Genomic DNA, 18,021 nt, shown 5'->3' on the forward strand with positions numbered 1-18,021 from the left:
TATCCAAGCTAAATGGAGGACATAGTGGTCTGAATATTCTCTCTTGAGTTAGAATAGACCAGTTGACAGTTGACCAAGTTAAAGCATGTTGGTAAGGGTATTGTCAAATGCCTCTTTAACACTGGCAGGCTTGGAGCATTGACCACCCCTCTGGGATGCCTTTTCCAGTATTTGACCACCATCTCTGTAAAGAAATGCTTCTTAATGTCCAGTCCAAACCTCCCCTGATGCAAATTTGAACCATTCCCACACACCCTATCACTGGATCCCAGGGAGAAGAGCTCAGCGCCTCCCTCTCCACCTCCCCTTCTCAGGAAGCTGTAGAGAGCAGTGAGGTCACGCTTCAGCCTCCTTCTCTCCAAACTAGACAAGCCCAAAGTCCTCAGCTGTTCCTCACAGGACATTCCTTCCAGCCCTGTAACCAGCTGTGTCGCCCTCCTCTGGATATGTTCAAGCCCATCTCATCCTTCTTAAATCATGGGGCCCAGAACTGCACACAGTACTCAAGGTGAGGCCACACCAATGCTGATCGCAGCAGAATAATCACCTCTTTTGACCAGCTAGTTCTGCTGTGTTTGCACCCCAGGATGGGATTTACCCTCTGGGCTGCCACGGCACACACTGCTGACTCGTACTGACCTACTGCCGACCCGCACCCCCAGATCTCTTTCTGCAGGGCCGCTCTCCAGCCACTCCTCTCTCAATTTATATTTGTGCCTGGCATTACTCCTTTGCAGGTGCAGAATCTGGCATTTGGACGTGTTAAACTTCATCCCATTAATCATTGCCCAGTGCTCCAATCTATCTAGATCCCTTTACAAGTCCTCTTGTCTCTCAGGAGAGTCAACAGCACTTCCCAGTTTGGTATTATCAGCAAATTTGCTAACTTGTTCAACTCCTGCATCCAGATAATTGATAAATATATTAACAGAACTGGCCCTAGAATTGAACCCTGAGGATCACTGGTGGTGATCGGTCACAAGCCAGGTGTAGCCCTACTCACTGGAGTCCTTTGAGCTCTGCCCTTCAGACAGATCTTCACCCAGCACACCTGCTGATCCCACAGCTGTACATCTTGTCCAGAAGGATGCTGTGAGGGACAGAATCAAAAACCTTACTAAAATCCAGAAAAACTACATCAACCGCCTTCCTTAAATCCCCTAGGCAGGTGACCTTATCACAGAAGGATATGAAATTAGTTAAACAGGACTTCCCTTTTGTGAACCCATGTTGACTGTGTCTGATGATTGCATTATTCTTTAAATGCCTTCCAGTAGCACTCAGTACAAACTTCTCCATAATTTCTGAGGAACTGAGGTTAGACTAACAGGTCTGTAGTTCTCTGGCTCTTCTCTCATATCCTTTTTGTAGATGGGGAAAGCACTGTCCAGCTTCCAGTCAGCAGGGACCTCCAAGACCTTTGGTAGATGATGAAGAGGGGTTCTGCCATAACATCTACCAGCTCATTCAGTGCTCTAGGATGAATCTCATCAGGCCTCATGGAGTTGTGAATATTTAGCTGATACAGCTGGTCCCTTACAATTTCAGTGTCCACAAATGAAAAATGACTGTTCCCACACTCATGGTCCCGCTGGTGCCGGTTCATCTGTATTTCGTGCTTTGACCCTGTTTCATAATCAAGGTTGACTCGAGGAGATAGAGCTGTTTTTCCTTCCAGGCCACTTGAAAATTTCCTTCTGTGTAGACATCCTCACATGGCTGTGCTGTAAGGCTGTATATAGTTAAATTTTGTGTGTTTTCTGAGGATTTCTCTTGTATTCTTACAGCAAGGAGAACAGGATCTTTACCAATTACCTGCTAATGTAGAATTGGAAATTAGGGATTTTACCACTCCCTTGCTTATGTTCATTTTTGTCTGTCTCAGATAAAAGCATTTATAATTAGTGAATACAGACATTTCTAATTCTTTTTGTTCTCTTCTACAGCCTTAGGCAGTATTAGAAATAGCTTGCTATGAATATATTCCTGGTCTGCATGATGTCTGCTCATATTTAAGGGCTCCTGCAATATCCCCTTTTTCCAATTTTTGAAAAGGGGGTGGAAACTGCAAGCTTTTGAGAACTTAGAGGACTCTGCAGCAGCCCAAGTTCAGCAGGCAGTTTTGTCTTGTTTCTGTTGAGGATATTAAGATTCAGAATTTCTTCAGGAAGAAGGTCAGTCTGGATGCACGGCGCCTCCTAGAACGTCACCTGGTCCTCTCAAAACGGAATGCTTTTCTATCAGTTACTATAAAAACGACACCCTATTTCTTGGTGCTTACCCCTTTCCTCAGATACACAAGGATAAATAGGCCAAATAGGACTTGTCGTGTTGAGCTATAACTTCTGCTTATCATGTGCAGCAGGGGCAATTCACCACAGCATCCGTGCAGCCGCCTTCTGTTGCAGGTGGGAGTAGGAGGACTGTTCACACGGACCCAGCTTTCCTGCGTGGAGGGAGATGCTCCAGGCAGGCTGGCAGGGGATGATTTTAGACCTGTTCAGCTTCAAGAAGGTTGATTTCCCCTTCCAGCTTTCACTGGGGGGGGAACTGCTGGGCCCCCACAGAGGTGGTGCAATCTCCCATTCCGGTTGTCTGTGGAAATTACGTGCCTCTGCCTATATACTGAGGATCCAAACAGCTTCTTTCCAAGAAGTTTTTACTCAAAGGTGTATTTTCTTGAGAAGAGTTCCTTTGGTGCTCTAAGTGAAAAGGCTAAAACCACCTAAAAAAGGTGGTTTTCATAATTCGTTTTTTTCTTGATAGTGGATCCTTGCATAATAAGTTAAACCTCTTAACTGATTTTCTTCAGTTACCGTACGTAGGAGTTACAAGTTCTTCTGTGAAGTGCTGGTCTTCTATTACCACTTCCTTGCTGTCTGAGATGTTTCTTTCATTTAGTGTTTTTTTCCTTAATATCTTAATGGTCTCCAATTTTGTTGTCCGCTCAGCTGTGTGAGTAACTGCAGTGTGTTGGCCGGCTGTGCAGGCTGCCATTAGTGTCAAAACAGAGCGACAAAAAGTTTGGTCTTGGGTTAAATTTGCAGTTGTAATTAGGTGGGGTGTTTTGACTAATCTGTTATTCAGAACAGAGACTAAAACCATAACATTGCAGTAAGCTGCTGAAATCTGTGATTTCTGATGTGTTAGCTGCCATCAGTTGGAAAGTTTACTGTGCTGTTCTTCAGCAGTGTGAATGGATGTATTATCATGTTTTGTTCCTGAACAAGGTATTGATGTGTTGCTGTTCCCATATAATAACTTTATTTTTTAGATATAAAATAAAGCACAATTGGATTAAGTAGTTTGGATTTAAAAACCCTACTGAAAAGTATTTAACAAACACAACAAATCCACTACTTTCCATGAATAAAGAATAGCAGTTGAGGAAAGCATCATTATGTTGTAGTGCATTTGGCTTAAATTGTGCAAATAGGCCTTTCATTCCAAACTAATCTACAAATGGAAAAGGCATCCCACACTATTTTTACTTTGCAAATCATGCTCTGGTGTTAAGTCTCCACAGCAGAGCATAATTGGATGTGTTTTGACAGTAGCTCTTTATTTACTTTATTCACACCACTTTTAGCTTGTTTACCATCCATATTTTCCATGTTGTGACTGACAAGTCTGAGACCCACCCGAAGACAGCAGGAGAAAATAATGCTTCAAAGCTGCACAGCGTGTAGCATGTCTCTAACATGAGATCCATCATACATATTTTTGGCAGACCGCATCCCCATACAGTTCTCTGAGAGAATCTAAAAGCAAATGCAATGATAGTCTGGATATGTAGAAAAGGAAAGAGTGAGTAACAAAGGTAGTAAATGACAGCAGGCAAAGCCAGTAGTACCTTACATGCAGCAAGGAGTTGGCTGTGCTTTGAAGGCGAGCTCTTGCTCTTACTATGTACCTCCATTGGAAAACAACTTTGAAATGTTTACCTACGAGAACTTCTGTGTCTGCTTTAGTAGGCAGAGTCTCTAAGAAAGTGATCAGTGCATCTGCCAATGTGTATCTTGGCAAGGTGCAAGAAGCTCTATCGTAGATAATTGCTTTCCACATGAGTAAGGTGTTACTAGTTTCACCAGCCCTTTGGAAGAGCATGAGCTTGGAAGCTGATATAATATTAGTGCTGTTGGAACTACAATTTTGGTGCATTCAGCAGACAGCCTCCACCGTGATGTTTATTATGTTTTGTTTCCTCGGTTATCCACAGTGGTGAATGGTTTGTGTCTATGTCCACATCCTGCCACGGTGCAGGACACCTACTGAGCCAAACCTCACCTGCCTGGCGTGGGCAGATCCTCTGAGGTGAGGCTGGTGGAGTTGTACTCCACAGAGAATCTCACCAGCTGTGTGGCAAACGGAAGAGTTGGCAGCCACCTTGGTGGGGAGCCTTAAGGAGCAGCTAAAACCTTTGGGATTTGGGAAGAGCTAAGCAGAGCCGGTCCCAGTGAAGGTGCTTTGGCTGGATTTGCCATTCTCTTTGTTTGTCGATGTGTCAGAAATGTCAGGTTGAAGGGTAACATGGACTCCATTGCTGAACTGCCTTTATTAACCCATATTTCCCCAGAATGAATCCAAGCTATTGTTTCAGGCTAGTTGAAAACCTGGGCAAAACTTCTTCATATATCTCTTATGCCTTGGTAATAGGTCAAATTATGTTTGGTAGTGTTTGTTAGAAATGATTTGTGTGTTTTGGTTTGTGGTGTTTTGTTTTGTTTTTTTAAGTATTGCATATTAAAAATAAAAATGAATGGGAAATTACTTGGGTTTTTTCCCTTCTTTTAATCCTCATTTCTCACCAAACATTTGTAGCTTCTCAAGGAATTTCACAATTATCTATAAATCGCAAACACAAGCTTCCTGGAGAATTTCACTAAGTAAAAATAGTTTTCCACTCAAGTTTCCAAGACAAAATGTTCCCTCTTCTTAAAGAAAGCAAGCGCATCTGCATGGACAGAGCTGCTGATCCTCCTTTATTGGGGCGGGAGACACACAAAAAAAAAAACAACACACACACAAAAGAAACCCACAAACAAACAACAAAACACCCCAAAATGTGATGTTAACAAACCTTCACCCACTTCATCATGAGTAAATTTTAAAATATGTGTTCTTCTTCTACTAGTGCCACAGTTCCTTGTGCAGTTCCTGGGGTGTGGGGTTCACTGGGGTGTGAAAGGAATGAGTTTTGTGCCTAGCTTTATTCAAAGATAGAAGATAGTTATTTATTATTATTTTCACTTTAAATTTATAGGGCAATTACTAGATTATTCCTCAGGCCTAGCTTTCATTATCATGACTTTATCTCTCATGCTGGCTTTTATTTTTGCTTAATTTTTCCTCCCTTGAAGCAGCCATTCAGGCAGCGATTAAATAAAACAAACATAAGTAACGTGCGGTGTAGATAGCAAAGTGTAAGTAAAATCACACACTAAAATTATCTGTGAATTATTAATTTTGCTTAGGTAAAGGAACTGGTAGGTACTTCCTTTTATAAATTCTGAATTGTATATTCTTAATGTTCTTGCTTATTACTGACATGATCAGCTTAACAAACCCCAAATCATCCTTGTTGCTTTGCATGAGTTAACCATGACAGCTGAAGGAATCCTTTAGTGACTAAAGGACAGAAACACTGCCTGGCTTGATTATTCTGTTTTGCAAAATGCGGAGAGCTGCATTTGTCTTAACTTCGCATCTGCTGTTGATACTGACAAAGTGCTCTTTCTGCTGGCGGTTCATGACTCGCATTTACTGTGATCCTTTGCATACAATTCTGCTGTGAAATACCCTTGTAAGAGCTTCTGTCAACAGTGTAACTGACTTGTTGTTGACTTTTAACTCAATAACCCCAATAGAATCTCATCACACAGCAGGTGAGCACCACTTACTTTTCATATGCTTGCTTACCCTCCTGTCTGCTGGTACGTAGTAGTTTTAAGTAACAGTTCAACTACCTGTAGCTAAAAGTTCTTACTGTCCTGAATTTCCCTTTGACATTATGTTAACTATACAGTCAAAAAAGAGTGTTGGTCAAAAAAAATTTTACCACGTACCCATCTTACCGGTACTGCTTTCTTTGCATCTTTTAAGTGGGTGTTTCTAATTACATACAAAAACTGTCACCTGTGGGTATACAATATCTGTCATCCAGAAGAATGAGAGAGAGATATGGTGATATTTAGACTCCACATAGGTTTGCTTTGTTCGTCAAAGAAATATACCTGTCTCTGGTGTGGAATACAGTAAGTATTTTTCAGCAAAACATGTTGCGATTTTGCAAACAGAAGTGTGATTACCTTTTTTGTAAAAGAGCTAGTAGAGAAATTTAAGGAAGATACATCCACCCCTGGTAAAATTACTGAGATTTTTGTCTTATCCTGAGGAAGACCCCTTTGAAAGGCAGAGGCACCAACGCTGTGCAAAGGACATTATTTCCCTACTGGTTTGAGATCCAGCTGCTGTGAGTCACATCTGGCTCCAGATGACATTAGTGGCAGAACTCCTGTCCGTTACCAGTGGGTATGGAGTCAGGTTTTCAGAGGTCCAAACTTACTCCACAGTGCTTGAGGGTTGTGTCATTGTGCTACAACCAAATTAATATACTTTAAGAATCTGTGCGTGGTACTTTTATCTGTATAACTATGGTTAAGATCCCTCAAGCAAATAAAATGGTCCATGCCAGTAGCATGAAAAGCTTTAGAGGCTCCCATGGACTTCCTTGAAGGGTAAGCCACTGCTCTAAAACATATGAAAATACATCAGTTTCTGGAAATTTTGAAAGTTCTGAACAAAGAAATGGGGAAAAAATAAGGTATTACTTGTATTAAATTTCACCTCACTGTTATGGTAAGCACAGAATTCTTAAATATCTTTTCTTTCCCTCTATAATTTAAAAATCATCCAAACATCAGAGCAAATGTTGGTTTTAAAAATCTGTTATTGTTTCAGTAACACAGTTATAGAGTTACAACCAGAACTGTGAGCAGAAATAGATTCAGCTGGCCAGAATCTGTCCCCTGAGACCCTGGGGAGTTCTGTCCACTGGTTATCTAGATGGAACTAAGTAGATCACAAATTCATTTCTTAGTGACTATGTGACTGTATAAGAGCAATATAAAGCTTTAGAATGTCACAGCAGCACAGGCAGAGTATGAATGGTGTAATGTTAGTTTATTCAATTATTCTACTAATATCAATTATTTCTTCATGTCTTATGTTTGAGCTATTGTGTATCGCGATACGAATCAGATTCATTTACTTTCAGTGTGACTTTTAATCTTGTGAATATCCTAAAACACTCTGCCTGTATAACTCATTCTCATTTCTGTGGATACACTTTGCTAATTCTCTCCTTGACCTGCTTTCTCTTCCTTTTTTATTTCCCCAAGCAGAACTGGTTGGAAATCTTTCAAAATGTAAGTGAACACCAAAGATTTTTCCGAGATGCAAATGCTATCCATTTCCTGACCAGTTCCACCATAGGTGCTTTTCTTCTGAACTGTATTGGTGTTTCCTTTCCTCTCATTTTTTGGAAGCGATTTCTTTTTTCTCACCTTTCTGTGGTCTTCTGTTTTCCATTGTCATCCTCCCTGTTGGCAGTCTGGCCCTGTGGGATGCAGTAGTGCACCTTCCCCCAGGACGTTGCTTCTCTGACCCCCAGGCCTCTCATTCTATTTTTTGCTTTTTTGAAAGGATTGCGAGCTGGAGTAGGTCCTATGGGCAGAGCTTTTGAATCCAAATTACAGCCCCTTTATGTAAAAGCAAGAACTAGAGAGTCAAGAGTGGGGAGAATGAGGGATGTCTTTTTGGCACGTGGTTGCTCTGCTCCATGGAACTATCCTTTTATTGATAGTCTCTCAGTACAAACTAACTGATAGTGGATCTAATAACATGAAAATGAGCATCTTGACTTAAATCCCATCTGTTAGAAGCCTCGTTCGCTAATAACTGAGTCACTAGGAATCCCATTTGAGTTCCCACCTATTCTGTCCTGTGTTTGTTTCCTTGGAGCAAGAATTTATTGCTATTTTTTAATGGAAAATTAGAGCATGTGATTTTTATTGAGCCACATTGCTCTGGCTATTAGCTGCCTAGTAAAATCAAGTAACTTTAATTTTATGCTAATTTATGATAATTTTTAACATCTTTAAATGTAAATTTACCCTAAAAATGAAGAATCTGTCACTTAAAATGCATCACATGCTTCCTTGTAATGACTGCTCTTAAAGAGTTGGTTCTCAATTCACCTTACAACTAGTTGAGTATGGATGATTTCTTCTTTTAAGCATTTGGCATCCTCTGATGACAACCCCTGCAGTGGCAAACCATCACAGAGTAAATGCAGCTGGCTTGCTGCACAATCATGAATGACATTGCATTTAGTTATTAATAATTGAAGGAGCTTTGTGTATTCCTTCTGGGTTCTGTATATAATTTATGGATCATAAAGCTACTCAAAAATCTAGGGGAAAATGATTTTGTTGAGCAAAAGAGGTTGGCAAGAGTCTGTCTCTGCTAATAACTGGGCCTTCTATTATATAGATTTCTTCGAAAATACTGTAAATAAGAACATTTGGAATGACTGGTTTATTTGCTACCTTCTAGCATTGTCCTGTCATCCATTCACAAAAGCCTGTTTCTTATTTCAGCAGACTCTACAGACAAGAACATTGAGATGGATAGGAACTCTGAAATTATATACCGCTCCTATATTTTCCACCTTTCGGCCTTACCTTTCAGAAATGGATAGTTCTCTACAGTTTCTTCTATAACAAAGCCAGACATGAGTTCCATTCTCTGAAACCTGAAGCACTTTCCCATTTTTTGAAGCGGGAGAGCAGTAATGCTCTGCACTCATCACTGTGCCATTAGTCTTAAGAAATATTCATGTTCAGTGTGTGTGTTTAAGAAAAGGTTTTAATCCAATGCTGCCATGTGTGTGCAAAAGCACTCTAGTGATAGCATGAAGAAGGCAAGAGTAGATTTTAAAGCAGTTTGTCATGTGCTAAACAGTCTGCTTGTTTGTTTTATTTTTTTTTAAACTGCTAGAGGTTCAAGGCTGGTGAACGGACGGGTAACAATGATGATGCCTTTACTCAGTGATAAGAATCCTTCTCTCCTCTTTTTCAGCAGGAATTAAGTACTGCACAGGGTCTGTCCCTTTAACAGACTTGCAAGCATTGTATTCTCTGTTGTAAGGTCAGTGTAGAAAGAAACACTCATACTTTTTAAAGATAACGTGCTGCAACAATTCCCACGGCACTGAGTGCCAAAAAAACCACAAAGGGTAAAATGACAATTTCTAGAGCAAAACTAGATATTTTTTTGTGTTGTTTGTTTTTAAACACGTCATAATATTTTGTTGGCAGCTAGTGGCTTAAGATTGTATTGCTTTTAAGATTGTTCATAAAGTGATCACAATCAGAAATGTGACTGGACCTGGTTTTTACACTTAGTTGCTCTTTCCGTTGGAAAGAGTCATAAATGGAAGCTGCGCTACTTCCAGGTGAGACATCTCTCACGCTTGGAAGGCCAGAGCTGGCAAAGAGTCTTTGAGAGGAGGCAAAGTACTCCAGAAAGCTCGTGTCTCTTCCCCATGTTATTGGTAGTGTCATTTTAATGGGAGAAGGGAAAGGATACTTAGGCAACTCATCAGAGTTTATTTAATATCCAGTAGATAAAATAAGGGGGAGGGTCGTCTTTTTTTTTTTTTTTGAGTTGTAAACTATTAGTTGAAACGTAAATCAGGACTGTCTGGCATCGTTTAATGTAACCATCCCCTGCTTGCTGCTACCTCTTGTGCTGTTACGTGTCCTTTGGCTTGTTTGTCTGGATTCCAACCCACCAGCAGTTTGAGTCAGGCTTTGAAACCAGCTTGCATGGATATTACTTTGATAGTTGTAATTTTAGATTACCTGTCAGTTGGCTTTACCATCTTTTGCACTGAGGCAGGACCACATCTCTGTGGCTTCTAAGTCTGCTTCCCGTTGTTTTTGCAGGAATGGAATAACCAACTGCCGGATGCGAACAGAAAGCGAGCAGTCCTGCGGCTCTCCGGTTGTCAGCGGTGACCCGAAGGAGGATCACAACTACAGCAGTGCCAAATCTTCCAACCACAGGAGCACATCACCTGCCAGTGACTCCGTTTCCTCCTCTTCTGCTGACGACCAGTATGAATTTGCAACGAAAGGCAGCCAAGACAGCAGCGAAGGAAGTGAAGTTAGCTTCCAGAGCCATGAGAGCCATAGTGAGACAGAAGAGGAGGACAAAAAGCAAAATCGGAAGGAGACCAAGGATTCTTTAGCTGACAGTGGTTATGCGTCCCAGCACAAGAAAAGGCAACATTTGATGAAGGCGAAAAAAGTACCAAGTGACACACTGCCTCTTAAAAAGAGACGTACGGAAAAGCCCCCTGAGAGTGATGATGAGGAGATGAAAGAAGCAGCGGGATCGCTCCTGCATTTAGCAGGAATCCGATCCTGTTTGAACAACATCACCAATCGGACGGCAAAGGGGCAGAAAGAGCAAAAGGAAACCACAAAAAATTAGAACAAATCAATGATTTGTTTGAACTTACAAAGTTTTATTTCAGCACGTCAGGTGAATTCTAATAATTTGTGGCAATATCAGCAATTTTTTCCTTTTTTGTTTTTCTTTCTATTTGTTTTTGTTTTGTTTCTTTCTTTTTTCTTTCTTTTTTTTTTTTTGACCCTTAAGATTTTTATTTTTAAAGGAGATTGAAGCCATAGAACTCATACTGACACTCAGCTAATTTACAAAAGCTTTTCATTACCTGAAGACAAAAAGTTAACAAAAAAAAAAGCCAAAATCGCCATTGCTTTCTCCGGCCTATCAAAAATGCATGGTTGAATACGCAGTGACATCAAATTGGGCACTTGGAAATCCCTCTTATACTAGAAGAGCTGTGCATAATTTAGTAATCATTCAGGCCTGGCCCTTAAGAATTGTTTTTAATGGCCTTATAATTGGGTTAGAAGTGAATTCTGAAAAAAGAGATTTGGGGAAAGAGGAGGCACATACTTCTCAGCACCAAACCAAGAACCATCTAGTGGCACTTGGATACGTTGTGCCATAGAAGTCTTTGAACGGCCACTGGTGGCAACCGCGCAAACCGTAATGCACTTGTAGTGCTTCATGTACTATTATATGTGGCTTATAATGTGAAGACCGATAACTTTAAGTTTGGGGAAGTTTGAACTATGTATGCAATGAGTTTCAATGAAATAACAAGAAATGGGAGGGAGGCACTGTTAGTAGCATCGTTAATCATTGAATTCTGTCTTCTGTATTAAATTAATAGAATGTTCAAAAAGCCATAAGCCCGAAGATTGGCACCGCGTGCAAAAAATAATAGTCATAGGGAAAAACAAGCTATGTCTTCTAAACTGCCTGAGTGAAAAGCAATCAAGTCTATGAAATTACAACAGATACTAACGAAATACACCAGAATCTTTTTCTGTGGATCAAATCCGTGATCTAACTGGGGAAACAAAGCTACAAAACCTGCCATTAATAGTGTTCTGTATTTAAAAGTAAAAGGAAAGGGTATTGGTGAGCAGTAAAATTCAGAAGTTCAAGACAAGAGCTCTTAGCCTGCCCTCAGTAGTGAGTGTGCAGTTACTGTCAGCCAGGACTCGTCTGTGCAAAAACGACAGCAGATTTCCAGATTCAGCCAGCGTAGCCAGCAGAAGAAACTTGATCCACGTTTCATGGATTCCTTTTGGGAGGGGGAGAATACAAAAAGCAAAGAATTTTTTTAATTCAAAGATGACAAAGTTCTTGTAAGGTAAATAATGTATTTAGCATGAAGCATGAATTATTTTCATATAAATATAGAAAATAGAGAAAAAGGCTATGCCTCTAATTTTTAAGCCCTTAGGCTTAGAGTTTGTTTTTTTGGGTTTCATTTTTTTGTTTGTTTTGTTTTGGTTTTGGTTCTTTTTTGTTGTTGTTGGGGTTTTTTTGAAGCAGGTGTTTAAGGTTTAACCTTCTTCAGGGACAAACACTGACTGTTGGGGAACTTACTCTGCAATATTAAAAAATAAAATCTTCATGCTCTGGTAGGGCTTGGATGGTTGAATTATACTGCCTTGTCTGCACATTCAGCCCCTCTCTCCCTACTTCTGTTTAAAAAAAGAGAAAAAAAAAAGAAAAAAAGTATAAGTGTGTCCTTTCTTCGTCTGTACATGTGTAACATGACGCAATAATCTGAGGGCAAATTTAGTAGTGAGTGTGTATGACAGAATCAAGAGAATAACGGGAGGTTAATTGAGGAGAACTCTCTGATTTGATTCAGGAATAAGTAGACAAGAAAATAGCTTTGCCATGAGAAAAATGAAGTTAGTAAAGAGCCTTACCGAGGTGTCCAGAGAAAAAAGTGTTACAGAGTGTGATTCAGGTATAGTGCTACTCTCCTGGTAATGGCAGCTGTTCAATTGGAGATCCCTACAGCAGAGGGATGCTGTGAAATAAATAAGACAGTCTCTCTCACCTGGATTCATGAATTTGGCATAAGAGTTGTGTACTTAGAATATCCTAGAGACAAGAAGGAAATCCCAGGAACTAACCACAGAATGAAACGGTCTGTTTCCTAAAAAAGAATATAGGTTTGTGTTTATCCCTAACAACCGTTTCAGGCAGCAGTTTCACCAAGACGGATCTAGTTTATGAAGAGTGAGTTAGAGAAGGGTTTGATTTCCTACTCAGTGGAGTGAACTAAAAATGGCATGTGGAGATGCCTGTGGTGTGGGTTCAGTTAGGAGGTAGAAGGATTGAAGGGGATGCTGGTCCAGACCTGTTCTGTGCTGCGCAGGCATTTTGTCATGTATAGAACGGGGCCGCAGTGGGGGGGCAGCACAGCCAAACGGCGCCTCTCCTCCCGTCTCACCCAGCCTGTCCCGGAGCTGCCTGACAGCTGCTGGAGCCCAGCACATCTGCCAGCTGTACAGGGAAGGGCTGAGAGAGCCAAGGAGAGTGCAGGGAACAGCCCTGAGTCCCCCTCAGTTTGCTGGGCTGATGCATGCAGGGCTGATTCGCAGCTTTAGTTAAGTCGGGAGTACATGGATACTTACTTCTGTTGGCTTCCTGCAGCCCTTAAGATCAAGTTGGGAAAGACAGGAAGGACCAGTCCCTTGGGCAAGTAGCGCAGAGGTGAGTGAGCCACAGCTTTTCCCTTGTGTGACTGGACTGGGTTAATCGGCTTCTTCCCAGATCCACACTCCCTACAGCCAGAGTCCACAGGTGGTGAACCATACACCCCCTGCACATGAAGACTTGGTCCTTCATCTTTTACAGACTTTGCAGAAAGTCATTTAAAATACTACAGTATCAGTTTACCATCATCTTGGCTCATTAATCCATAGTTGTACCAATTTGAGAGTGGTTTAATATTTATCAAAAGGCAACACTGGAAAGTCAAATTTAGTGGCAGAAATAAGCTGTGGCTCAGACATCTCTGTGCTCCAGAGAAAGCGATGGGGTTGTGTGCCAGTGGCCAGATTCTGTCCACAGTCATGACACTAATTCTAGAGCACTGGATCAGTGTGTCAGCGCAAATGAGACCAGGATCTGCTGAACAAGTACCATTCATTACTGTGGACTCTTGGTGGCTAAATATATAATTACCACTAGTATTCCTCACCTTAGAAAACAGTCATTTTGCATAAGTATCTAATTAGGCAGGTTATCTTTATATATATAAACATATATAAAATATATCTAAGACTTCAACAATTCCTTTATATACTTGCTGGTAAACCTAAAATGTTGGCAAGCATCTGTTTTCATGTAAAACTTGTTGCTCCTAGTCTGATCTGCTGAGGAGGTATAATTCAGGAGGAGTTTACAAAGTTATGTTCAGGAACCAGCAGTTTGGCTGAGGGCTAATGCCATCAACAGATTATTTCTGGAATTTAAAAACTACTTGTCTGTATTAACCCTTACTCTGTTGAGGAGAAGTACATCATTTGGATTTGTATAAAATATTTAAGAGTCACCTTTTAAACTATTTTTGTGCCTGGCTGACAACAGCAGCTTTGTCAAATTGGTTCTACTCCATCAGAGTAGTTCTCTTTTTTACAAGAATTTAGACCGATTTGTTTTCCAAAAAATACAATGTCAGCCTTTCAATCTATTTGTCTCTACTTTGACTGAATCATGCCAGAACAGAGTGGTAATTGCACTGTATTATGAACTCTCTCAGTTGCCAGACATGAGGTGGTTTGGTTTTGCTTGTTTGCTTTCCGTACTAAGCCATTTGGGGGTGAGAAGTCATCAAATTCCCGACTTCCCATTTTCTTTACTCTCTCAGTATTGCCAAATTAGCGTTTCCCCAAGACAGGTGAGGGCCAGGGGAATCCCGGTAGGTCAGCAGGCATTCAGTGGCAAGTTTCACGTAGGTGGGAACTGCAGTGGTCGCTGGACTTCACGGTGGGTTCCTTTGAAACGGGCCTGTTGCACTGGAGTCTGCAGGGAGGGGAAATCTGCCGCTCGTGCTTGCCTGCTGCAAGCCATCGGGTGTCCTACTGCGTTTTGGTGCAGATTTTGCCTGCATTTAAAAATTCAGGTGCAGGTCTTGAACAGCTTTAATGTCTCACCCCATAGCTGTTTCTGAAAGCAGTCTGATTCTGATCTTGCCCTGGCAAAACCAGCAGTAGTTCTACTGAGATCACAGGGTTTTACAGCTGAAAAGCCTGATGTGGGGGTGAGGTGTGCCTTGTGGGACTAGAGAACCATCCTGTGACTCTGTTCTCTTCTCCCTGGCAATTTGCATTGAGGTCTATATTACGGCTCCTCTGTTGCCTGAAGAGGAGAGGGGAAGCCCTGAGGAGTTGCACTGGCTCCCCGAGTTGGCCTGAATTGCTGTCTACCTTTGGAAAAGATACAGAGAAGCTCTGGGGGCTGCATTCTTCACTGGAGTGAGGTAGAGTTACATTAACATACTTTAGCAGAGAATGAAATCCTAAATCGTATACCAAATGGCACCAGGGATAACCAAAACAAGGCTTTGTCCCATTTTCTTGGCGGCCGTAATTGATTTTCACTGAGATTTTGGCTCCAAACGCATCTACAGATGTGGACAGATGCAATCTGAGGTTTTCTAGAACCTGGAGGTGTCTGATCTCCTTTGCAGTCAGTGGAGCTATAGACACCCACGTGCTCCTGGAAATCTTTACTCTTTCACTGTTACTATTGCTACCATTTCTCCTTGAATCTAGCCCGAGGCATTTCAGAGAGCATTGCACTCCTGTGCTCCTGGATCAGAATATAACTATGGAAAGAATGCGTTTCCAATTTCAGACGCAATGCAATTTACTTCACTTCATGGAGAATGCAAACCCAGCTCCTTCAGGTGTGTCACTACTGCCTGAATAGCACTGGCATATTTTATAAGGAAACATTTTGAGACGTTTTCTTGACTTTGCCACCGAAAGAGCATTTGAACCGTACATCCTCCTGATTGTAAAAGAATATCAGTGTTGACCGTCTGACCAGTTAAGTTTTAGTAGTGTTCTTCACAGCCCTCCAGTAATATATCAAACACTGTTATGCACATAATGCAGCACTGTGATCTAATTTAAATAATACTTTTTTATTATTTATACTACTCTATGTAATATACATCAACACTTTGCTATATAATCTAAGTGATAACCCTCTTCTTAGTTATCTGCCAAACTCTGAATTTCTGTTTGGTTTCTATTGCAGTTAGCACAGTTTCCAAGTTGTAATGATGTCTCTTTTCCTTTCAAATGGGACGTGTAAGTCAAACTATACTTTTTGTGTGTTTCTGTTTTGAGGTGGAGTTTATCAGGATTTACACACAACATTCGGTGTTCTGTATAAATCTGCATACATTTGTGAATTCATCTGTTAATCCCCTTTTGTTTAGAAACTATTAATTGATGGTGGTTTATTAGGGGTTTTTATTCTTGCATTTTAATTTTTAGTACTGGTTATTCTTGAATTAAGCGGAGACTTGTCAGCTGGGTTGCTTTATCTTTGATCATGTACATGACCTTCTAATTCTTCCACAGTTCAGCAAACAAGTACTAGCTTCACTGACCAAAAACAGTCTCAACCTAATGTGTCTATGGTGCTGTATTTTGCTGGTGTACATTTAAAACCAGAAATGATTTAAAGGTCACTTTTGAGTTCTAACAAGTAGCCTTTCCTGGTTTGGGGAGTTTGGGTTTTGTTTTGTTTTAGCATTGAAACAAGGTATATTTATCTGAAGCTATATAATGTTTTTTCTACTGTATCACATTTCCTTTTGCAAAGAGGGGGAAATCAACCTGATGTAACACCCTTTCACAGTCAGTGGAAGGGAGTTTTGTGTCAGTTCTTTATTTTCAGTTGATTTCGTGGGCTTTGGATCAGGCCAGCAGTCACGAAGAGCTCATGCTCTGAGGGTTTAAGGGACAAATGACAGCTTGTGCTGGCCCTTAGTGCTAGAACCGATTTTATTGGATGCTAAAATGACGTGCTGGATTCTGGGATGGCATCATCTAGAAATGGGAATCTTCTTTCTCTGTTTACTCTGGCCTGAAATCCCAAGGCTTTCTTTTTTTCATTCAGATGACATTGAACTTGAGAACATTTTTAAGTTGCTAGAGCATTGTACATTTCCTGAGTATGTGTGTGGGACAACAACCGAAAGTCATAAGCTGTATTTGATAACCAGTTCCATGCCTGCATCATTCACACTCACTACTTAAAACTGCCATGATGTAAAATGTTGGGGGGAATGATTTGTGTGTGAAAAGCATTATGGACTTGTACATTTTTTTATACTCTGATCTGTAAGTTCTGAAATATTTTGTTTTACAGAAAAAAAAAAAAGTGATAAAGCAATCAAAAGACCAAGAGATTTAGTATCAGTGCTTAAGGTTCACAGGACCTTAACTGGCCAATTAGTTAATTTAGTACAGTGATAAGCCAATACTTTTCCTGTACTTGGCGTCTGAAACTGCCAATTTCATCAATATTAAAATACGAACTGTGATGGGGAATGAACAGTGATGTTAAGTTGTATTTGTGTTTACCTAAATGAGCAGTCCGAAGGCAAGTGCAATCAGCTGATCTTTAGGAAATATGAAAATGTTGATTTAGAGGCATACTTGCATTTTACATTTTCTTGATGTGTAATCATATTGCCAAAGACAAACTATTTCATCAATTATTATTGTAAATAACACTTTCCCAAAACCTACCATAAAGTTTCTGTGATGTATTGTCTTCCAGTTGCAATAAAAATTACTGAGTTGCATCAATTGAACAATTGTAGTTGTTTGAATATTGGCTTCAAAATATGCCCAGATGTTGAGGAGGAACACGGTGATTTTTTTTTTTTTACCAATTAATTCCTTCATTATTAAACAGTTGTAGCCCCCGTGGGATGTTACCTGTATCTGCACTGCAGTAGGTATCAACTCATGTTCATTTGCTGCCATCTGCAAATGGCCAGACATACTGAATTGCTGTTGAGTTAGCGCTTGGTCTTCCTTTCTCATGAGTTTTGCAGCCTGGAAACAAGGATTATTTCACTGGGAATTCAATCTTATTTTTTAAATTAGCAACAATAAGAAGAGATTCAGTAATAAGACATGTCTAATGGTGTGTATATATATATATAACATCCTAGAAAACATGGCTTTCTCATCTTTGCATCAGCCCTCCCCAGGCTTTATTCTGGCTTCTGCAGCACCAGAGCTCTGAATCCTTTTGCCATGTTACTCCCTTACCTGTCAGCACGAAGGGACTGTTTGCAGGAGGCAATCCTGTCGAGCTGAGAGCTTCAAAGCCTGTTGCCTAAACTGACTCCATCATAACCCCCAAGGAGGAATCCTGCTCTTCAGGGACCTGGAGCTTCCCCCGGTCACCCGGGGCTGCTGCAGGACTCGAGTGCTCATTGTTCACCAGTGCTAAGAACCAGCCTGTTCAGTGCCTCTCTGTGTAGATCCAGCAATCCAGCCTAAGCCTAGAGTTGAA

The 18,021-nt window shown here is 40.8% G+C and overlaps 1 protein-coding gene across 5 annotated transcripts in view; it reads left to right on the top strand.

Annotated features, from left to right (window-relative positions):
* The window catches only part of FOXN3 (forkhead box N3), a 213,576-nt gene extending 196,271 nt beyond the window's left edge, over window positions 1–17,305 (top strand). For all 5 annotated transcript variants that reach the window (XM_080344692.1, XM_080344695.1, XM_080344696.1 and 2 more), the window contains one exon: window positions 10,011–17,305. In XM_080344692.1, coding sequence (XP_080200818.1) covers window positions 10,011–10,560 — 550 coding nt within the window. In that variant the 3' untranslated portion in view covers window positions 10,561–17,305. The remainder of the gene's footprint in view (window positions 1–10,010) is intronic.
* The last annotated feature ends 716 nt before the right edge of the window (window positions 17,306–18,021 follow it).

The sequence above is a fragment of the Nesoenas mayeri genome (genome assembly GCF_963082525.1).
Source record: "Nesoenas mayeri genome assembly, chromosome: 5".
Lineage (NCBI taxonomy): Eukaryota > Metazoa > Chordata > Aves > Columbiformes > Columbidae > Nesoenas > Nesoenas mayeri.